The 20384-nt window shown below is 46.6% G+C and overlaps 1 protein-coding gene across 1 annotated transcript in view; it reads right to left on the reverse strand.

Moving 5' to 3' along the window:
- DYNLT3 (dynein light chain Tctex-type 3) overlaps nucleotides 1–15032 on the reverse strand; it is a 36898-nt gene extending 21866 nt beyond the window's left edge. The window contains exons 1-2 of the mRNA XM_088451678.1: nucleotides 14775–15032; nucleotides 9912–9953 (exon numbers count right to left, since the gene is read on the reverse strand). Coding sequence (XP_088307804.1) covers nucleotides 9912–9953; nucleotides 14775–14798 — 66 coding nt within the window. The 5' untranslated portion in view covers nucleotides 14799–15032. The remainder of the gene's footprint in view (nucleotides 1–9911; nucleotides 9954–14774) is intronic.
- Nucleotides 15033–20384: the final 5352 nt, after the last annotated feature.

Genomic DNA, 20384 nt, shown 5'->3' on the forward strand with positions numbered 1-20384 from the left:
GGTGTAAATGATGTAAGGACAGGTATGTGGAATGTAAATGATGTGAGACAGGTGTGTGGGAGGTGTAAATGATGTGAGACAGGTATGTAGAGATGTAAATGATGTGAGACAGGTATGTAGAAATGTAAATTATGTGGGACAGGTATGTGGAGGTGTAAATGATGTAAGGACAGGTAGGTGGAATTTAAATGATGTGAGACAGGTATGTGGAGGTGTAAATGATGTAAGGACAGGTATGTGGAATGTAAATGATGTGGGACAGGTATGTGGAGGTGTAAATGATGTAAGGACAGGTATGTGGAATGTAAATGATGTGGGACAGGTGTGTGGAAGTGTAAATGATGTGGGACAGGTATGTGGAGGTGTAAATGATGTGGGACAGGTATGTGGAAGTGTAAATTATGTGGGACAGGTATGTAGAGATGTAAATGATGTGGGACAGGTATGTGGATGTGTAAATGATGTGAGACAGGTATGTGGAGGTGTAAATGATGTGGGACAGGTACAGTACAGTGCAAATGTTTTAGGCAGGTGTGAAAAAAATGCTGCAAAGTAAGAATGCTTTAAAAAAATAATAGTTTATTTTTATCAATTAACAAAATGCAAAGTGAATGAACAGAAGAGAAATCTAAGTCAAATTAATATTTGGTGTGACCACCCTTTACCTTCAAAACAGCATCAATTCTTCTAGGTACACTTGCACACATTTTTTTAAGGAACTCGGCAGGGAGGTTGTTCCAAACATCTTGGAGAACTAACCACAGATCTTCTGTGGATGTAGGCTTGCTCAAATCCTTCTGTCTCTTCATGTAATCCCAGACAGACTCGATGATGTTGAGATCAGGGTTCTGTGGGGGCCATATTATCACTTCCAGGACTCCTTGTTCTTCTTTAAGCTGAAGATAGTTCTTAATGACAATACATTTGGAGTCAATCAGACGCCTCCCTTATGGTATTGCATGAATAAGTACCTGCCTGTATTTCTCAGCATTGAGGACACCATTAATCCTGACCAAATCCCCAACTCCATTTGCTGAAATGCAGCCCCAAACTTGCAAGGAACCTCCACCATGCTTCACTGTTGCATTCAGACACTCATTATTGTACTGCTCTCCAGCCGTTCGGCAAACAAACTGCCTTCTGTTACAGCCAAATATTTAAAATTTTGACTCATCAGTCCAGAGAACCTGCTGCCATTTTTATGCACCCCAGTTCCTATGTTTTCATGCATAGTTGAGTCGCTTGGCCTTATTTCCACGTCGTAGGTATGTGTTTTTGGCCACAGTTCTTCCATGAAGACCACTTCTAACCAGATTTCTCCGAACAGTAGATGGGTGTACTTGGGGGAGGATGGGTACAGGATGCCAGCGCGCTGGATCCCGGCAGTCAATATCCTGATGCTGGCATCCCGACAGGGTTAGGATACCGACACCTGTTGGTACCCTCTCCCTTCCCTAACCATCTCTCCCCGGTGCCTAAACCTAACCTCCCCCTCCCCACCTCCCAAGTGCCTAAACCTAACCTCCCACTCCCAGCACCCTAAACCTAACCCTAGTGCCTAGCTCTAACCCCACTGCTTACCTTTGGGATTCCAGCTTGTCCGCCCCGTTTTCTGGGAGTGGCCAGCCGAGGATCTGCGTTGATTGACGCAGTGTTCTGGGCTCACAAGCCGGCCATCCTGAGTAAGCTGAGGCTTCCTCAGGTGGCCGGAGTGCCGGAGCACTGCAACCTCCGTTGCAGTGCTGGGATCGCAAATGCAGCAGGGGCTGTCATACACCTCCTGCTGCATTTGCATAATAGCAAGGATCGCAATCGCAAAGCTGCCTGCGTGCAGCTTTGCAATTGCAATCCTTGCTGAATCAGGCCCAGTGTTTAAACCTACATATGAAAATTATGATCATTATCACCTGTTTGGTATGACTTGTTAATCATACCCCTAACTATAATCCAACAAAATTATTGACTGTGCAGAAGAATAGAAAGAATTGATGCTGTTTTGAAGGCAAAGGGTGGTCACACCAAATATCAAAACGTATAGTTTGGAAAGCATTCTTACTTTGCAGCACTTTTTTCACACCTTCCTAAAACTTTTGCACAGTATTTTATGTGAAGGTATAAATTATGTGGGACAGGTGTGTGGAGGTGTAAATAATGTGGGTCTGGTGTGTGGAGGTGTAAATAATGTGGGTCTGGTGTGTGGAGGTGTAAATGATGTGGGACAGGTGTGTGGAGGTGTAAATGATGTGGGACAGGTATGTGGAGGTGTAAATGATGTGGGACAGGTGTGTGGAGGTGTAAATGATGTGGGACAGGTATGTGGAGGTGTAAATGATGTAGGACAGGTATATAGAGGTGTAAATGATGTGGGGCAGGTATGTGGAGGTGTAAATAATTTTGGACAGGTATGCGGAGGTGTAAATGATGTAGGACAGGTATATAGAGGTGTAAATGATGCGGGACAGGTATATAACAAGAGATATGGTAAGAACTTACCTTTGTTATCTCTGTTTCTACGAAGTCCATAGGGTCCACAGGGTTGACCTTGGGGGGTATAGGTTGGGAACCAAATCCGGGCACCACGCAGTTAAAGCTTTTAGCTCCCAGGATGCACTTGGGTCCACTCTCCCTATAACCCCACCCCCAAGCCAGAGGCACCTCAGTTTGTAAGTAGCCAAAGGCCGGAGGAGGAGAAAAAAAGTGAGAGAAAACTGGAACACTCGATAACCATACTCACAGAAATGGGAGACGGAAAACCGGTGACCAGCCACACAGCCCATTTGAAGCCAGGTGCGTCAGGGCGGGCGCCCTGTGGACCCTATGGACTTCGTAGAAACAGAGATAACAAAGGTAAGTTCTTACCATATCTCTTGTTTTCTACTTCAGGGTCCATAGGGGGTCCACAGGGTTGACCTTGGGGATGTCCCAAAGCAGTTCAACCAAGGGAGGGGACGCTCCTGTGCTGAGAGGAGAATCCGCCGCCAAAAAGGAAGCATCCGGAGAGGCAAAGGAAACCAATGCCTAGAACCTTAAAAAGGTGTGGGCAGAAGACCACGTGGCCATCTAGCAAGGCAAAACAGCCAAGGCGCCACAGCGAGCCACCCACGAGGGTTACATGGCCCGAGAAAAAACAAGCATCAACAACAGAAAGGCCTACCCATGGGTAGGCCCCTGAAGAAGACATACGAGGCCGTCCAGCCAACATTTGGCCATAGGCCGGCCATCCTTTCCTGTTAAAATCAGAAATCTCAGACCACCAATAAGGAGTCCGATTTCCGTCAGGAACTTGAACGGATCACATAAATCCACAGAGGCCGGACCACAGTCAATGAGGCCACACCAGCCGATAAGACCGGGGACTGAATGGCCTCACCATAAGTTCCAGAATAATATGGAACCTAAAAATCACTAAGAAGAAACACAGGGTGAGAGCAACTCACACCCTGACAAGATGCCCTCCAGAAGAGGGAGCCACATGAGAACGCTCCCAATTCCGACACTCACCTGGGTGATATAAACTCCCTGAGAGAAAGAGAGAAAGCCAAAGCAATAGACCATGTAATGGCAATCACAACCAGCGGTTCCATTAACTTTCCCTGGAGTCAACGAAGAACCACTACTAACTCCCAAGGAGTCCCTTGGGAGGACAAATGGAGGCATAATCCAGAAAACACTCCAAAGGATGAACTGGATACCAGAGCGGAGCAATTCCATATCTTAATCATACTGACAGTGTAGAGATCCGCACTGTCAGGAAGGCCAGGCCGAGGGTGAAACCCAAGCCAGCCGGAAGGAATGCCAGAATATCTGGAAATCCTGGACACCAGAGGATCATATCGACAGGTATAATACCATAAGAATTATGGCTGCCACAGTTTGTGGTAGGTCCCAGCAAAAACTGATCCATGTGCTCTAATCATTCCAACGATGACAAAGCCAGGGAAGCCGTAAGACCACTGTAGGGACGCAGTCAAAGACAAACGACCCAGGTCCAAGACAAACCCCAGGACCCTGAGACAACAGGTCTGGGCAGTGAAGCATCAGGAATGGAGTATCGATGGAGAGACTCCGAAAAACCAAGTACCCCTGACATCTGGGGCAATCAGGAGCCACCAGCAGGAAAGCATCTCCGTCTCGATTGAAACACTTCCCTCGAGGAAGAATGGAGACCGGAGAACACAGGTACGCAAATTGGAAGAACTACTTCACCGACAAAGAGTCACTGAAGGTTGCTTCAGAATCCCCAGAGTTGGACTGTAACACCATAGTGTGATAGAGTCAGAAGGCCATGAGGGTCACCTCAGGAGGACCCCCCCCCCCCCTGCTCACCAGGAGATGAAACCTCTCTTGGGGAAGAGACTAGTCCCCTGGATGCACGTCGTGACGGCTGAGGACTCCCGCTTACCAATGGAGAGCACCTGAGATGAACACTGTCGAGATGGTCGTGAGGAGACCCTCAGACAATGTCCGAATGTATGACATACCTGACATTGCCACCCAACGAACAGTATTGCTAAAAAGGAAGCCACTGTTCTGACCCTGTCGGACTGAACTTTTTCAGGTTCACCGGGAAACAAGGGTTATGCCAGAGTGAAGGCCCAAGACAGGCTAAAGTTCCAACCAGTTAATTGACAGGGTGGAATCGACAGACATCCAACTGCACTGAAATGGATGTGAACCAGACACTGTCCTTAGCAAAGAATACCCTGGACGAGATGGCCATAGTCACCCGAAAAGGGACCGACTTGCCTCCGGGGAGAGCATCATCGTTTGAACAGTGATCAGACAGAAATAACTTGTTCCATCTGGAGATAAGCCAATTATGGAAAGGCCTGGAATGGAACTAAGCCCATTCCACCCTTCCAAAGGCAGACACTGAATAGTGGACCATGCATCCCAGAGTGTAAAGACATATGTCGACTGCGCAGACATCCATGTACTCCTAATGGAAGAGTGGAGATGCCGTCTTATGCCAGAAGAATTCTCAGATTCTGAGAATCCAGCAGGGCTCCTAGGTGAAGAATACCCAGAGAGGGATGCAGGGAGGACTTTTTCCCCATTGATTAAACGTCTGCAGTCAACCCCCCTGTCAGTCAGTCAGACCCGGCTGTAAAGTACCCCGGTGATCCTGCTAAGAGCAGGAGGCCATCCAGGTACAGGAGCATTGGGATATACTGAACAGAAGAACTGTCAGAAAATCCAAAACGCTGGTAAACCCCTGTGGGGCTGAGAGCAGTCCCAACAGGCAGAGCCCGAAAAATCGTAAGTGCTGTGATACAGCAAACCTCAGTCCATGCTGAGGTAAGGTCTCTGTAAGTACCCGTAGGCACGCGTCCTGTATATCCAGTGATACCATAAAGTCCCCAGGTTCCAAACATAGTATGATGGAGCATAGGGATTGCTTCCTGAGCCCAGGTAGCTTTAGGAACTGGTTCGGGGAATTGAGACAGAGAATAGGCCAAAGAGGACCATTCAGCCACCGCACCAGAAAGAAAGCAGAACAACCAGTCCCTCGCTGAGAAAGTGGGGATGGCCCAATTAGCTCCGCTTACCGCAACAACTGTATAGCTTTCTGGATTTGTAAGGCCCTGTTCCGAATAAGGGCCTGCGTACCATCACATGGAAATAGGCCGCCTGAGCAAAGAGAGTGCGTACCCTCCTACCCACGTAGCCGCGGCAACTAGACACTAGTACCGGGCAAACTGAGAAATCGCCATCTCCCAGTGGTAGGCCTGTCTCGTCAGGCTGACGATATATCCGTAGGTTCAGAAGCAGGATCGGCTGGCAGTCCAGGTCTGCTCGGAACTGGATATGTCGGCCCTTGTAAAGGCCGACAGTCTATGAAGAAACAGACCTTTAGGCTGACCCAGAGGACAAAAAGACTTAATAGTCTGAGGCCCCGTAGTGAGCATACCTGACGGCGGGAAATTTGTACTGCCACTGTCAAGGTCAGGACCCAACAAGATATACCCTATAGATGGTATCTGCACCTCTGCATTCCCAGAGCGCAGCCATAGGGTATTACGGAGGATACCGTCGCAGCCGGAACTCTGAAAATTAGGAGCTGGTATCCAATATAGGCATGTCCACCTATGACAACTGCATATATTACGTGAGCAACCAAATACATTTGAACCCCAGACGTGTTGGAGGGGAAAAAACATTACAAATGCATCAGCTCAGTATGCAATAGTATTAACCAACCATGCTATCGCCATGGTAGGATGGGTAACAACCCCTGAAAGCGAGTATACTGATTTCAGGCAGAGTTACCACCTACGGATCAGAAGAATCCGACCACGCAGGAATGGGATGCGTAGTAACGTCTGTAATCCGACGAGTAACACGCCCATCCACCCCAGGAGGGGCTCATGATGACCCTCAGGGAATTTGGGACAGGAGACCAAACACTGTTGTAATACCTCATATCTGGCAACAGCCAGAGTCCCGCCATGCGATCCACCCGCTAGTCAGCAACAGGGACCCAAAAGGCACGTAATACTGAGGGTGTATGATACAGGTGCAGAATGGACCTGCTACCAGCCCTAAAACAGGGATAATAATACTTGAGATAGGCTTCCCCCCGTGTAAGAGGGAAAGAGCCCAAAACAGTATCCAGTTCACGGTAGAGCCAAGTGGGAAGTAAGCACAGGGCGTCAACCACGCCAATTTGCGTACAACAATGGGGCCCGCCCGGCGATCCGCAATTAAGAGGATCCCGAGAAAACAAACCGCCCAAGGGGGTCGTGAAAGGGGCCGGCACCCGATGACGCCACATACAGAACCCTTTAAGAGTTAAATCCTCCGCACTAACACCTGCAGCACATGGCTTGCAGGATAGTAAAAATGGGTGCAGTATAACGCTCTATCTCCTGGTCAGACATATCTGACCAAGCCTTGTGATCAAGCAGCGCTATACTGGTCCTGACTGAAACTAAAAATTAGCTGCAGGGACCCATTTTCAGCGTATGCAACACACAGTTCCACTCAAAATATGGCAACGTGCAGCACGCAACAGTATGTGACAAACCTCACAAATATTAACAAGTATATAAATGTGAGGTCTCAGAACCACCCCAAGTACAGCTGTATTAGGGCAGATAAGGAAAGGGATAGATATACACTGACAGGTGAGAGAATAAAGTACAGTCAGCACTAGCATAAGTCACATACAATGCAGATATACACATATATACATAAACATGTCATATAATATACTGCACTATTACACTGCATGCAACTTACCCAGATTCAGTGTCTGGGAAGGCTACAGCGCTGTGTACACTGACCTGATGGTGAGGTACGCAGGGGGACTGGACCAACTGCCATCTCCAGAGATCTCTGCTGCACCACAGAGAAAATGGCCGCTGGAGACCTCAGAAGAAGCGTGGCCCGCGGAGGAAGCAGCTCAGCTACGCCAGACTATAGATACTGAAAGGCGCGCTGAGCTGAGGGGAGGAGCCGCTGTAACAGGGAAGGCTGTCTCCCCTGGCCGGCTATTAACCCCCGGGACGCCGGCTCCCTGCACCGAACACTAAGTCCCTGGTGGTCTAGTGGACACACGGGGTATGGGGGGCCCGCCGCCACTGCCGGCGCCTCCGGTCTGTCCCCAGAGACCGGAGGCACAGGACTGCATTTCAAATGCGCGGATCACCGCAAGCGGTGACCCGCGCCTTACCTGCTCCCCGTGGATCCGGCAGCAGTCCTGGGCGTCCGCAGAGTCCGGCTAGTACAGACTCTGGGGTCCCGCTGAGATCCCCAGATCTCCTATGGACAGTCTGACGCTGCCGCTCTGAAGAATCCAAAGGAAAAATAAAAAACTCTGTCCTTTAGAAAAAATAAAGCTTAGGGGCTGCTAATCAGCTCCCCACTGCACTAAACGGTGACCCGATTCCGGCCGGGCACCAACTTAAACTGAGGTGCCTCTGGCTTGGGGGTGGGGTTATAGGGAGAGTGGACCCAAGTGCATCCTGGGAGCTAAAAGCTTTAACTGCGTGGTGCCCGGATTTGGTTCCCAACCTATACCCCCCAAGGTCAACCCTGTGGACCCCCTATGGACCCTGAAGTAGAAAGAGGTGTAAATGATGCGGGACAGGTATGCGGAGGTGTAAATGATGCGGGACAGGTATGTGGAGGTGTAAATGATGTAGGACAGGTATACAGAGGTGTAAATGATGTGGGGCAGGTATGTGGAGGTGTAAATAATTTTGGACAGGTATGCGGAGGTGTAAATGATGTAGGACAGGTATATAGAGGTGTAAATGATGCGGGACAGGTATATAGAGGTGTAAATGATGTGGGACAGGTGTGTGGAGGTGTAAATGATGTGGGACAGGTATGTGGAGGTGTAAATGATGTAGGACAGGTATATAGAGGTGTAAATGATGCGGGACAGGTATGCGGAGGTGTAAATGATGCGGGACAGGTATGTGGAGGTGTAAATGATGTAGGACAGGTATACAGAGGTGTAAATGATGTGGGGCAGGTATGTGGAGGTGTAAATAATTTTGGACAGGTATGCGGAGGTGTAAATGATGTAGGACAGGTATACAGAGGTGTAAATGATGTGGGGCAGGTATGTGGAGGTGTAAATAATTTTGGACAGGTATGCGGAGGTGTAAATGATGTAGGACAGGTATATAGAGGTGTAAATGATGCGGGACAGGTATATAGAGGTGTAAATGATGCGGGACAGGTATGCGGAGGTGTAAATGATGTGGGACAGGTATGTGGAGGTGTAAATGATGCGGGACAGGTATGTGGAGGTGTAAAATTATGTGGGACAGGAATGTGGAAATGTATTAATAGGAGAGGGGTTTTTGAACTTGTAGATGAGAGGTTAAGTGTTTATTCCAACTTTTTAAAAACATATATGAAAACACTGAAAAATTACTATACACCTGTTTGGGGATGACCAGGTCCATCTATAAAATAAAAGTTAATTAGTGATAGTAATGTTTTCTGGCTTCACTGATTTTCTTATTGCTAGTGCACAAGCAAAGCTCATTGTAATTAGAAGTTCACTGACATGGACATAATGGCAGGGATACAGGAAACAATAGACCAGTAAACACTTCCCTATTCAGAGGATCAAAGCACAGAAGTATTTTATGCTTACTCTATAAATTTCAGACACAACAGAAGCAAATCTTATATGAGTTAGGGTGAAGATTAGTGTTAGAAAAAAAAAATACGTGTCTGTCCATTTCGACCTTTTGAACCTGTCAACCTTCTGTACGGTCTAACTTTTTTTCATGTCGACCTTGTTGTATCGACCAAATTAGTGTCGACCTTTTGTATCTCACCGACCTAGGTTATGTACATATGAGCAGAGCCACATCACTGATTTTGAGTCGCATGCAAAAGCACAAGCAGCATCATATTTGCTGTCGCACCCGTTGGCGACTTTATGCAAATGGCCTACAAATGTACTACCATGTACAAACATCACAGTAATTCCACAGGAACAACCAACAGTCAGATAAAGCGCACACTGTAAAGCTTTGTAATTCAGTATACATACCTTCCAACTGACCCAATGTAAGACATTTTCCCAGTGTTGGTTGCGCAGTGTTGAAGGGATATTTTTAGGGGAAGGAAAATGAGCTGGGTGTGGCCGAGCATTTTGCTGTATGGTGTGGCAATACCTCTGATGGCTTTACCATGCCCCTTATCGTGTACATGTCACCAATTACAATTTGGGAGGTAAGGTATAAGGTACTATATAATTTTAACACTCATTAACACGTCTCTTTTGTGGTATGAAGAGCATTAGCTGTTGCCCCTCTGCCAACAGATTAAGGGTTAACCAATTACACTACCTTTATGTACTTCACCTCACACTGTGGAAAGATTATCACTAACATATAAAACTTATATGATCATAAACTATAATATTAATACTATACACTTACCTCTTTTACAATGCTGCTGGCTTCATCTCCGTTAAATGTGTTCTGCAATACAATATTAGATCGTATACTGTTAAAAATGTGCAAAGTCTTGTGTTGTGCAGCTCATAACAGGCATTCGATGTAATGTATGACATATTCTGGACAAAAAGCATTGTTAGAGGTTAGGGAAAAGCAGGACCTTTTTCATGTATAAGGATCACCAAATGGATTTGCTAGAATTTCTGCTTAGCCAACCAAATCAGATTTCTTAACAAAACTTTATAATTCAAGTATCAAATTGCTGACTAAGGGCCTGATTCAGAGCCGGACGCAATTAGCGCTCGCTCGTCCAGAAAATAGGGGTGGCTATTCAAATCAACCGTTCGCTCTTTGCGGTCTGTTCACGCCTCTAGGTCTGAACGAGCGAACAAAACTTGCGGTCCTTTTTTGAAAAAATACGCCCCCTGGCTGCTCGCATCCTACGTCATGTCCGCTATTTATTAGATTAATCGAGTACATCGACCAGGGTATGAACTGCTCACTATTCTTGGGGTTAGTTTTTGCTACCACAATTTTGCGAGCAGTTCTGGCTATAAAATAACCCAGTGACGTGGTCAATGACGCTGCTGTATTAATTATGCACACCCATAAAACGCCCGTTTTGACCTTTAAGCACGTCTGCGTATGGATCTCCACTCCCTGTTTTCAAGCACCTTCCCCCGTTACCACCCACATACGCCTACTCCTGTCACTCAAATTATCAGGCATTCGCTATTTTGCGAGCACATGAATTTCGACCGCACTGACTGGTTCGCGCATGCGTATAACGATCCGTACGCATGCGCAGTTGGGCAAACATCGCTCGGAGCGAACGAGCGGCCGCTTACGAGCGGCTCTGAATCAGGCCCTAATGTCCTGATTCAGAGGTGCTCGCTATTAGTGAGCACTCGCTCTGAATCAGGGCGGATTTTTTTTAATAAAAATCCGCCTCCAGGCCGCTCGCATAGCTGTGGGTGACCACCCACAGCTTGTGCAGGCGGCCTGGCGATGGTCACGATTATCGAGACCATCGGGCTTGCGACGAGACCCTTGTGGTAGGGTCTCGTCCACCGCAAGCCCCAGTGAACTTCCTGCTCTAATAGAGCAGGAAGTTCACTACTGACATCACGTGTCACTTCGGGAACGCCTCCGTTTATGCAGCCACCCCCCCGATCCGCCTACAAAACAGGGTGAGCTGTCGATCAACATCGACAGCCGCCCCGTTTTGCTGCGAGCCCCAAGCGAGTGAAGTTCTCACTCGCTCCGGGGCTCACGCACTGCCCGACCATCGACCCGCTTGCGAGCACTATTTGCTCGCGAGCGTGTCTGAATCAGGCCCTAACTCAGCTAGTTTGTAGGTAGGTTTAGTGGGTAGACTGAATGGGGGATCCTACACCTTCAGATAACTTTAATTAATTGGCTTGCAGTGGCCTCTCATCAACTTTTACTTTATACATTGTTTCTTTATGGTCTCAATCTGCTTATCAGCAATGAAATTATCTATTCAGATATATTTATTCTCTGTGATACAATACAAAGCTGGCCTATGGATATAACAATATTGAATCAAGAGATCACAGCAGAATGGTGTTTTATGCCAGGGAATCGGAATTACTAGTTCTGATAAATATGTACACATGGTTTATGAGTATATACGGAAGACAGGAAGCTAAAGCAGTGCAATTAGTAAAAGTTACAGGAAGATACGTCAATATGTTAAATTTATCTGAAGGTGTATTGTAATATTTTGCATTACTGTATGGTCAACCATGTAATTACCAAATTATTTCTATTCACACAATTATATTCCAAACAGCAAAGTGGTGCTCACTGACATGCAAAATAGTGGGTGTGGTTATACTAAATAACTGTGGTTTTATTGAGGATTCATATGCCAGCAAATATGCAGAAAATGTTTACACAGTAGATTGATATTGATAAATAACATTAACTTATGAACACGAACTAAAAAAAATTGTTATCACATAATGCAGTATACAGCGCAAGAGAAACCATAGAGGACCTGTGAAGCTGGAAAGGGTTTGGTACAGGGTCCCGGCAGTCGGGATGCTGGTGCTCAGAATACCGACAGTGGCATCCCGACAGTCAGAATCCCGATGCCTAATGGTAATTTCCCCTACACTAACCCCTCCCCTACCCCTCCCTCTCCGCAGCCTAACTCTAACCCACCCCTTCCCCCTAGTGCCTGACCCTAACCCTCATACATACCAGCCAGGATCACAGGTGTCGGGATGCTGAACGCCGGCATTCTGTGTGCCGGGATCCCAACTACATCCCGCTGGAAAGTCTTTACTTCATCCATCCACTGTTTCCTGACACTTCGGATAAAATGAGAATACTACAGGATCGGTGACTCCTAGAAGGGTACTGTGAGGCGCTATGGTAATGGTACTGCACTTTGTCAGCTTCTTTAGTGAACTCTGGAGCGATCATAGCTTATATGGAAGCAGGGACAACACAGTGGGAGAAGAGCTTCCAGTTAGTGGTACCCTGACTCTCACTCACCCTACACAGGAAGAAATAGGCAATTGTAGGATGCCTCGCACATATACCTCATAGCCCATATACAGTATTGGAGCGATGTACTAGCATAATTATGTGTGAGAACACAATGGTTAAATAAGCATGTTGAAGGGCACAGTGGGTAGAGAATACTTTTTCGGACAATGGGAAGATGTAAATGGAATACATGATTGGCCGGCGGTCAGGATGCCAGTGGTCAAAAGACCGACAGCGGCATCCCAACGTTCAGGATACCGACAGGGGGAGGGTAAGTAGCCTAGTCCTTCCCATCTTCCCCCCTTAATCCTAACCAACTCTGCTGTTGTCGATGCATGTGCAAGCTAGAGCCACTGTGTAGGGATCCTACAGATCCCTCTCCCGAAAAATTGAGCAAAAGCTACTACAGGCTAACACCATCTCAAGATGGCGTTAGTGGGCGGGGCCAAGCTCCGGAATGCTTCGCTTTCTGGAGCTTGGTAAATTCGGAAGCCCACCCTCCTAAAATTCTATGGGGGATGCTCCTGCTGTTGGAAATGGAGGGACCACGGCAGATATCGGAGGTATCTCTTCTCCTTGTTACATCCTGGAGATACCGAATATTTGCGGGCTATGCTGCAAATATACTTTAAAAGGCCCCTAAAAGTTAATTTAATTAGTAATGTATAATGAAGTGCAAAACAACAAATCATAATTGAAAGATTAAAGTATAAAACTGACTGAAGAATTAGTGAATTTGTGAATATATGCTGCTACAAAAGTTATTCTATATACATGATAGATCCATACACAAGTTATCTGGAATAATATAAGAATAACTAGCTGTTACTTGGTATTGTACACATGTATGACAGAGTAAGTGGGAAGGGAAATGTTATAGTACAATGTCTAAAGTCGGGTACACACTAGACCAGGCCTGGCCAACCTGTGGCTCTCCAGCTGTTGTGAAACTACAAGTCCCAGCATGCCCTGCAACAGTTTTAGCATTCCCTAATAGCAAAACAGTAGCAGGGCATGCTGGGACTTGTAGTTTCACAACAGCTGTAGAGCCACAGGTTGGCCACGCCTGCACTAGACGATATGTCGTCAGATCCTGTGGATCGGAGAGTACTTCGTCTAGTGTGTACCCATGATATGCACACTCCTGCGGGCCATTAGTGACATCGCCTGTTAGCCCTACGGCCGACGGGGGATGTTGCCAACGATGGCATGCTGCAGAACGCAGCATGACACGTACGCACACCCTGTCGGACCTGGCATCGGCATAAGTGTGTATGCACTCGCCGCATGCCGGGTCTCGTCGCTGGCGATGTTGTGCTGGGTACACATCGTTACGAGCACCTACTGTATGTGCTTACTGGTAGCTGTTTTGTTCTCACTGTCTACTGCCCATTCCTTATACCCACACAATCAAGTAGTAGAGTGTATAAAATAAGTGTGTAAAAATGAAACAAGTCCTTTTCCCGAAATCAAACTAAATAATACAAGGAATACCTATGTACTGTAGTATGTATTGTATATGCTGATATTCAGCATTTGTACATTGCATAAGCCTTTGTATAGTATGTGAAGTAGCAAATTCTATACAAAACATGGGATGATCATGAAAACAAATCAGATTCATAATCAGACCTCCATGCAGTGTAAGTGCTCATACTCAGACATCCAAGCAGTGTAAGTGCTCATACTCTGACATCCAGTGTAAGTGCTCATACTCTGACATCCAGTGTAAGTGCTCATACTCTGACATCCATGCAGTGTAAGTGCTCATACTCAGATATCCATGCAGTGTAAGTGCTCATACTCAGACCTCCATGCAGTGTAAGTGCTCATACTCAGACATCCATGCAGTGTAAGTGCTCACACTCAGATATCCATGCAGTGTAAGTGCTCACACTCAGACATCCATGCAGTGTAAGTGTTCATACTCAGACATCCATGCAGTGTAAGTGCTCATACTCAGACATCCATGCAGTGTAAGTGCTCATACTCAGACCTCCATGCAGTGTAAGTGCTCATACTCAGACCTCCATGCAGTGTAAGTGCTCATACTCAGACATCCATGCAGTATAAGTGCTCATACTCAGACCTCCATGCAGTGTAAGTGCTCATACTCAGACATCCATGCAGTGTAAGTGCTCATACTCAGACCTCCATGCAATGTAAGTGCTCATACTCAGACACCCATACAGTGTAAGTGCTCATACTCAGACATCCATGCAGTGTGCTTGCTGCAGTGACACTAGCACAATAACCCTATTGTTAGACTGCCAGCCATTCTCTGCATGGTACAATGGAGCATTAACACAACATTCTGTACATTACCTCTCCCTTGTGCTGCTCGTCCATGGTGCTGCTTAGACAGGAGCAGATGTTAAGGCACTAGTGGTTATTTGTCTTCTAGCTCCGTGTCCCTATCTTCATGTGATTTGTATAAGCATATATATATATAGATAGGCAAATAAATATACAAACAAGTCTACATTCTGCGTCTGCTGTAAAAAAGTCTCTGGTTTGTTCTTCTGTCCCACCCCGGTAGTTTCCTGTATTATCCTACTAGTATTGCTGCTGTCATTCTGAGGAGGAGCCACCCCGAGGAAGTGTGCAGAGCAGGGAAATGAATATGATACAGTATCTATATTAAAGACCTCATATCTGTAGGTGCTGCCCCCTCATGGCCAGATGGCATCATTATGTAATTTGTGCACTGTAGGCTCCCTTATCTTTTTACATAAGTTTGTGAATGTGTCAAAAATGTTGATTTTGCTAAGAGCCATCTTCCTTCACAATATTTCTTTGCTCAGTGTGAAGTTGATAATGAGTTCAAGGTATAGTCCCCAGCTTTGCTTTCAAGTTGTCCCTATAACGGTTTGTTTGTTTGTTTGTTTGTATTTACTTATTGCTTTGTATGTCTTTCTTTGTTTTGGTTGCTGGATACAGGGCCTGATTCAGAGCCGCTCGTAAGCGGCCGCTCGTTCACTCCGAGCGATGTTCGCACATCTGCGCATGCGTATGGGTCGTAATGCGCATGCGCCAACCAGTCAGTGCGGTCGGAAAACGTGTGTTCGCAAAATAGCGAGTGCCTGCTAATTTGAGTGACAGGATGAGGCGTTTGTGGGTGGTAACAGTGGAAGGTGCTTGAAAACGGGGAGTGGAGATCCGAACTCAGGCGTGCCAAACGGTCAAAACGGGCGTTTAATGGGAGTGCATAATTAACAAAGCAGCGTCATCGGCCACGTCACTTGGTTGTCTCTTAGCCTGAACTGTTCGCATGATTGCGGAAGGAAAATCCAACCACAAGCACTGCGAGCAGTACAGACGCCTTTCGATGTACTCGATTAATCTAATAAATAGCGGAGATGACGTATGATGCGAACGGCCATGGGGCGTCTTTACAAAATAGCGAGCGCATATTTCGTTCGCTCGCTCAGACATAGAGGCGTCAACAGACCGCAAAGAGCGAGTGCTCTATTTAAATATCCGGCCCCTTTTTCTGAACGTGCGAGCGCAAATAGCGTCCGACTCTGATTCAGGCCCACAGTTCCCAGTATCTGTTCATGTCTGAATGCTATCAAATGTTCTCAAGGCACCCTAACAGTCCAGGTTTTAAAGATATCCATGCTCTACCACAGGTGACTTAATTAATACCTCAGTCAATTTGATTTAACTACCTTTGCTCAACCATGGATATCTCTAAAACCTGAAATGTCGGGGAGCCTTGAGGACCGCGTATGGTAACCTCTGGTCCATGCTGAGAAGGGGAGGAGCTGTGACCAGTGCTGTGTGGGTGTGACCAGAGCCAAGTGCGTATGTGTACACTCCATACACTATCAGCCCCACTCAGTGGCGGAGCTTCCGGAGACAATGGAGTCATTTGCAGCCGTGCGCCAGCCCTGAAGGGGGCACCTGGCTCCATTGTGACCCGGCCGTTCCAGACACTGCTGCGGAGCTGCATGGAGAAGGAGCGCCGCTGATCGGCGCTCCACCTCCAGCGGTCGCACCCCCTGCACCCTCCATTTGCAGGGAGCCCGCTGAGTGTGTTACCAGCGGGCGCTGGGCTCCTCCACTCTCCCCGGCGGTAGCCGGAGGATGGAGCTCACTCCTGAGCTCTGGGTCCCGCAGTGCATTATGGGAGTGATGTCATTATGCCACTCCCATAGTTCCAAGGAGCGGGCAACGGACGGCAGCAGGTACTGGAGCAGGGTTTAAGGTAAGTAATTTTTTTTTGTATGTGTGTGCGCATGGGGGGGCACTAATGGGGGCATTACAGGGGGCTTACTACTGGGGGCACATTACAGGGGCTTACTACTGGGGGCACTACAAGGGGCTTACTACTGGGAGCACTACAGGGGCCTTACTACTAGGGGCATCATATGGGGGCACTACAGGGGCCTTACTACTGGGGGCACTACATAGGGGGACCACTACTGGAGGCACTGCATAGGGGGACCATTATTGGGGGGCACTAACTAGGCGGGTATTGCATATGGGGACCACTACTGGGGGCATTGTATAAAAGGAACTGCATATGGGGGCGGTGGCAGCTGGGCTGGCATAGGTGCTGGGGGGGTACATTTTAATTTGGGGGGGCACCAACATTTATCTTGCCTCCGGGCACCTGGAATGAAGTTACGCCACTGGCCCCACTGTCTCCCTAAATGCATAAAAATAGAAAAAAAATGATAATTTTGCGAGAAAACTAGAAAAACAAGTTTAATATTTATAATTTATGGTTGTCTGTGGCAGCTGGTCATTATCATGCTGATGAGTCTATTTTTATGTGGAGGCCTGGAGCTGTAGTTCCATCTGCCCCATTGATAATCTGTCCCTGACCATTTTGTAGACAATTGCAAGTTATCAACTGTATCTGCTGATATGACATCTGACAATAATACAAAATAGTGTTTGCTTATATCAACCTAATGGTTTTCACAGGTGCTTGGGTAATAATTGCATACTGTTGTGCCACATGATAACAGCACATACATAAATATATTTAAGTTAAGAGCCAACTCACCTAGGAGGTACCCCAGAAACCTCCAAATAGCACTACAGGAACCAGCACACCCTCAACCATTAGGGTGATATGAGCAACCACCAGCGGCAGCTCCTACCCGCTGTGAAGGGGGGGACTGCCGTCTCTGAAAATGAGAGGGCACACTCACTGGTTCCTCCTGGCCAGGACCAGCGCATGCACATGTCACCGGCTTACATAGGGCTGCATCATCTGCCCCTAGGAGCCGGTTAGGGCTGGTTGAAAGGCAGAGTAGCGGCCTCCTGGAAGCTGCTCTCTGCTAATAGCTACCCGGACTGGCAGTGCAAGGGGGAGGAGATACCTCCCCCTGAGACTGCCTGTTGTATAATACTTGCCTACTTTTCAAAAACCATTTCAGGGAGATCGTGAAACCAACACCTTTAAGCGGGCGTTAAGGTGGACATGTACTGCTACATCTGAGAGGTGTGTCGGAAAATTAACTTACATTCAAAAGAAAATAAGCCCAAAAGCAGTTAGCAAGATCTATTTGCTGATGAAAACACACTGAGGGGCCTATTCATCAACACCAAACTAACGGTTTTAAGGACATTTTTGCTTAATTACTGTTTTTTTTGTATAAACACACTTAATGCAGGAGATATCACTGATATCTCCTGGTTAAGTCCATCTGCATCAATTTCCACACTCCCAATACTTTAGTCTCATACTCCCCATACTCCCCATACTAATTAAGTCTCTAATTAAGCTATTCATCAAATTCCGAAAATTATATATTTTCATAATTTGATGGTGTTACTGTACGCCATTCTCAGATGGCATACAGCCCCCAATAGTGTACACAAGCTTCAGTCTACACGGCAGCTTGTGTAGGAAAGGGACAATACTTACCTACTTTCAGCATGAGCAGGTCTTCCTCCATTGCTCTGTCCTCCGTGTCACCCCTCCGGCTCTGGCTTCCATGTCTCCCCTCCAGGTCCCCCCTTTGGCTGCGTCCTCCGTGTCTCCCCTACGGCAGCATGCAGCAGTGGGCAGAGCATAGATTAGTATACTGAAAAAAAAAAATCTATTTATATATATTATTGATACCCCTATATCTATATACCCAAAATGTCGCTGTTTAGCGCTACAAGTCGCATAAGAAATAATTACTTTCCAATCCAATTGTGGTTCCAAAGCACAAAAAGTTATATTATTCAATGAAAAGTATAACACGTTGTGATCTATACAATTAGCGCAAAAAGCAAGTAAATACAAAAGGTACAAGCCGATACATGCGCGTGCGCACTGGTCCCAGTATACAGTTGTCTCTCCAGAAGCCTGTAGTCATCCAAGAAGAATGGCTGTATACTATAACCAGCACCCGGGTTATATACCTTACAGAACAAAGAGACTAGTTAACAGATTTCTATTGGGTCTTGCTCCTGGACATTCTGGTACGATGCAGCTAATTGGACAGTTCATACAGCGTCACTAGGGGTATGTCCCAGTTCCTCAGATGTTGCTTTGTGTGGTTTTCCCACCGAAGAACTGGTTTAAACTAACAAAAGACACTACATACAGAGATACATTCTAACCACTAATTTCCTATAATTCATATCTTGCAGACGCATGATGCGATCTCCTTGCCGATAGAACCGGAGATCTGAAAAATAAACAGTGATTTAGAATGGTACGAAACATGACTTGTCTCCTAGTCTCTATACCTTAAACATCATATACTTTACATTTCATAACATAAGTATTAGCTTATAAAACCTCTAATATTAAGCTTAATGCTTGGGAACCTTTTTATAAGAGGTTGCATGTGTGAGAGTGAGAATATTGTGTAAAGTCGCTAGTATGCGTTGTGTGTCCATGTGTTTAGTGCCTATCTGTGCTTTGATGAACAGCGCAACTGTGCGCTGTGCGTCCTGTATATTTTATATGTATTATTTAATGTGCGTACAGGTTATGGTAGGACTTTCAACAATATGCGGTAGCAAAGCAGATGCACAACGCTAATAATCAAATATAGCATCGTACACAATTGTTTTGTGCTGACGACACAAGATGGCGTCGTCAGGGGCGACACAAAATGGCTTCGCCAGATATTAATTTAAGATTTGATCTCAGCCAATCATCCGGCTTCGACAATATATATATATATATATATTGTGATAGGATCACTGGTAAAGTGGTCTGTGGCAGGTACATTTGTCCCAGATTCCTGTCTTATGTGTTTTAAACCCCCAGGAGAAAGTCTGCAGTGTAGCAGGCTTGAGTCTCGGCTTTTTGAAAAGCCTGTTTGGGACCTGTGGGTTGTGGGTGAGAGGAGAGGGAGGGCTCCACCCACTCCAGGTTTTGGGCCTTGCTGCCTGGTAACAGGCTTGTTAGGTTTTCCACCTGAGAGTGGCCAATATAAGCCTAGTGTGTTTAGGGCTGAGTGTCTCACCTGGGAGAGCAGGCAGGGAGTTTGCTCAGAGACACTTGAAAACCTATTTGTAAGTGCTGTGCTGTGCCTTTGTTGCTGGCGAGGGCATTAGGCCCTGCCAGGTTCTTGTAGTGAGGGAAGTCACTTGTGAAGTTAGTGCCCCGACAGGGCTAGGATTTATGTTTGTTTTCTTTATGTTATTTCTGACATTGTATAATAAAGACTGGCGCCGACCAGCTTGTACTCGAATCCAGTCTGGCGTACTGTTTCCCAGCTGCTGTGTGTGAAAGGAAGGAGTCCTCTACCCAGGAGAGGGACCCCCTAACCTGACTGTGTCACAATATGGTGGAGAATGCGTGCAACCACACACACTGAAGTTGCAGCGAGAGGAAAACTGTCCGTTTAAAAATTAAAGGGACAGACACCCAATTGGTGAGTGTGGAAATAACACTGTGTCCTTGGAGTCCCATAGAGGAGGCGTCAGCCAATGCTCAGAGAGGCAAGGTTCAGCTTCCAACCTACACCACAG

Source organism: Taudactylus pleione, unplaced genomic scaffold (assembly GCF_031769625.1).
Source record: "Taudactylus pleione unplaced genomic scaffold, aTauple2 ptg000026l, whole genome shotgun sequence".
In the NCBI taxonomy this organism is placed as follows: domain Eukaryota; kingdom Metazoa; phylum Chordata; class Amphibia; order Anura; family Myobatrachidae; genus Taudactylus; species Taudactylus pleione.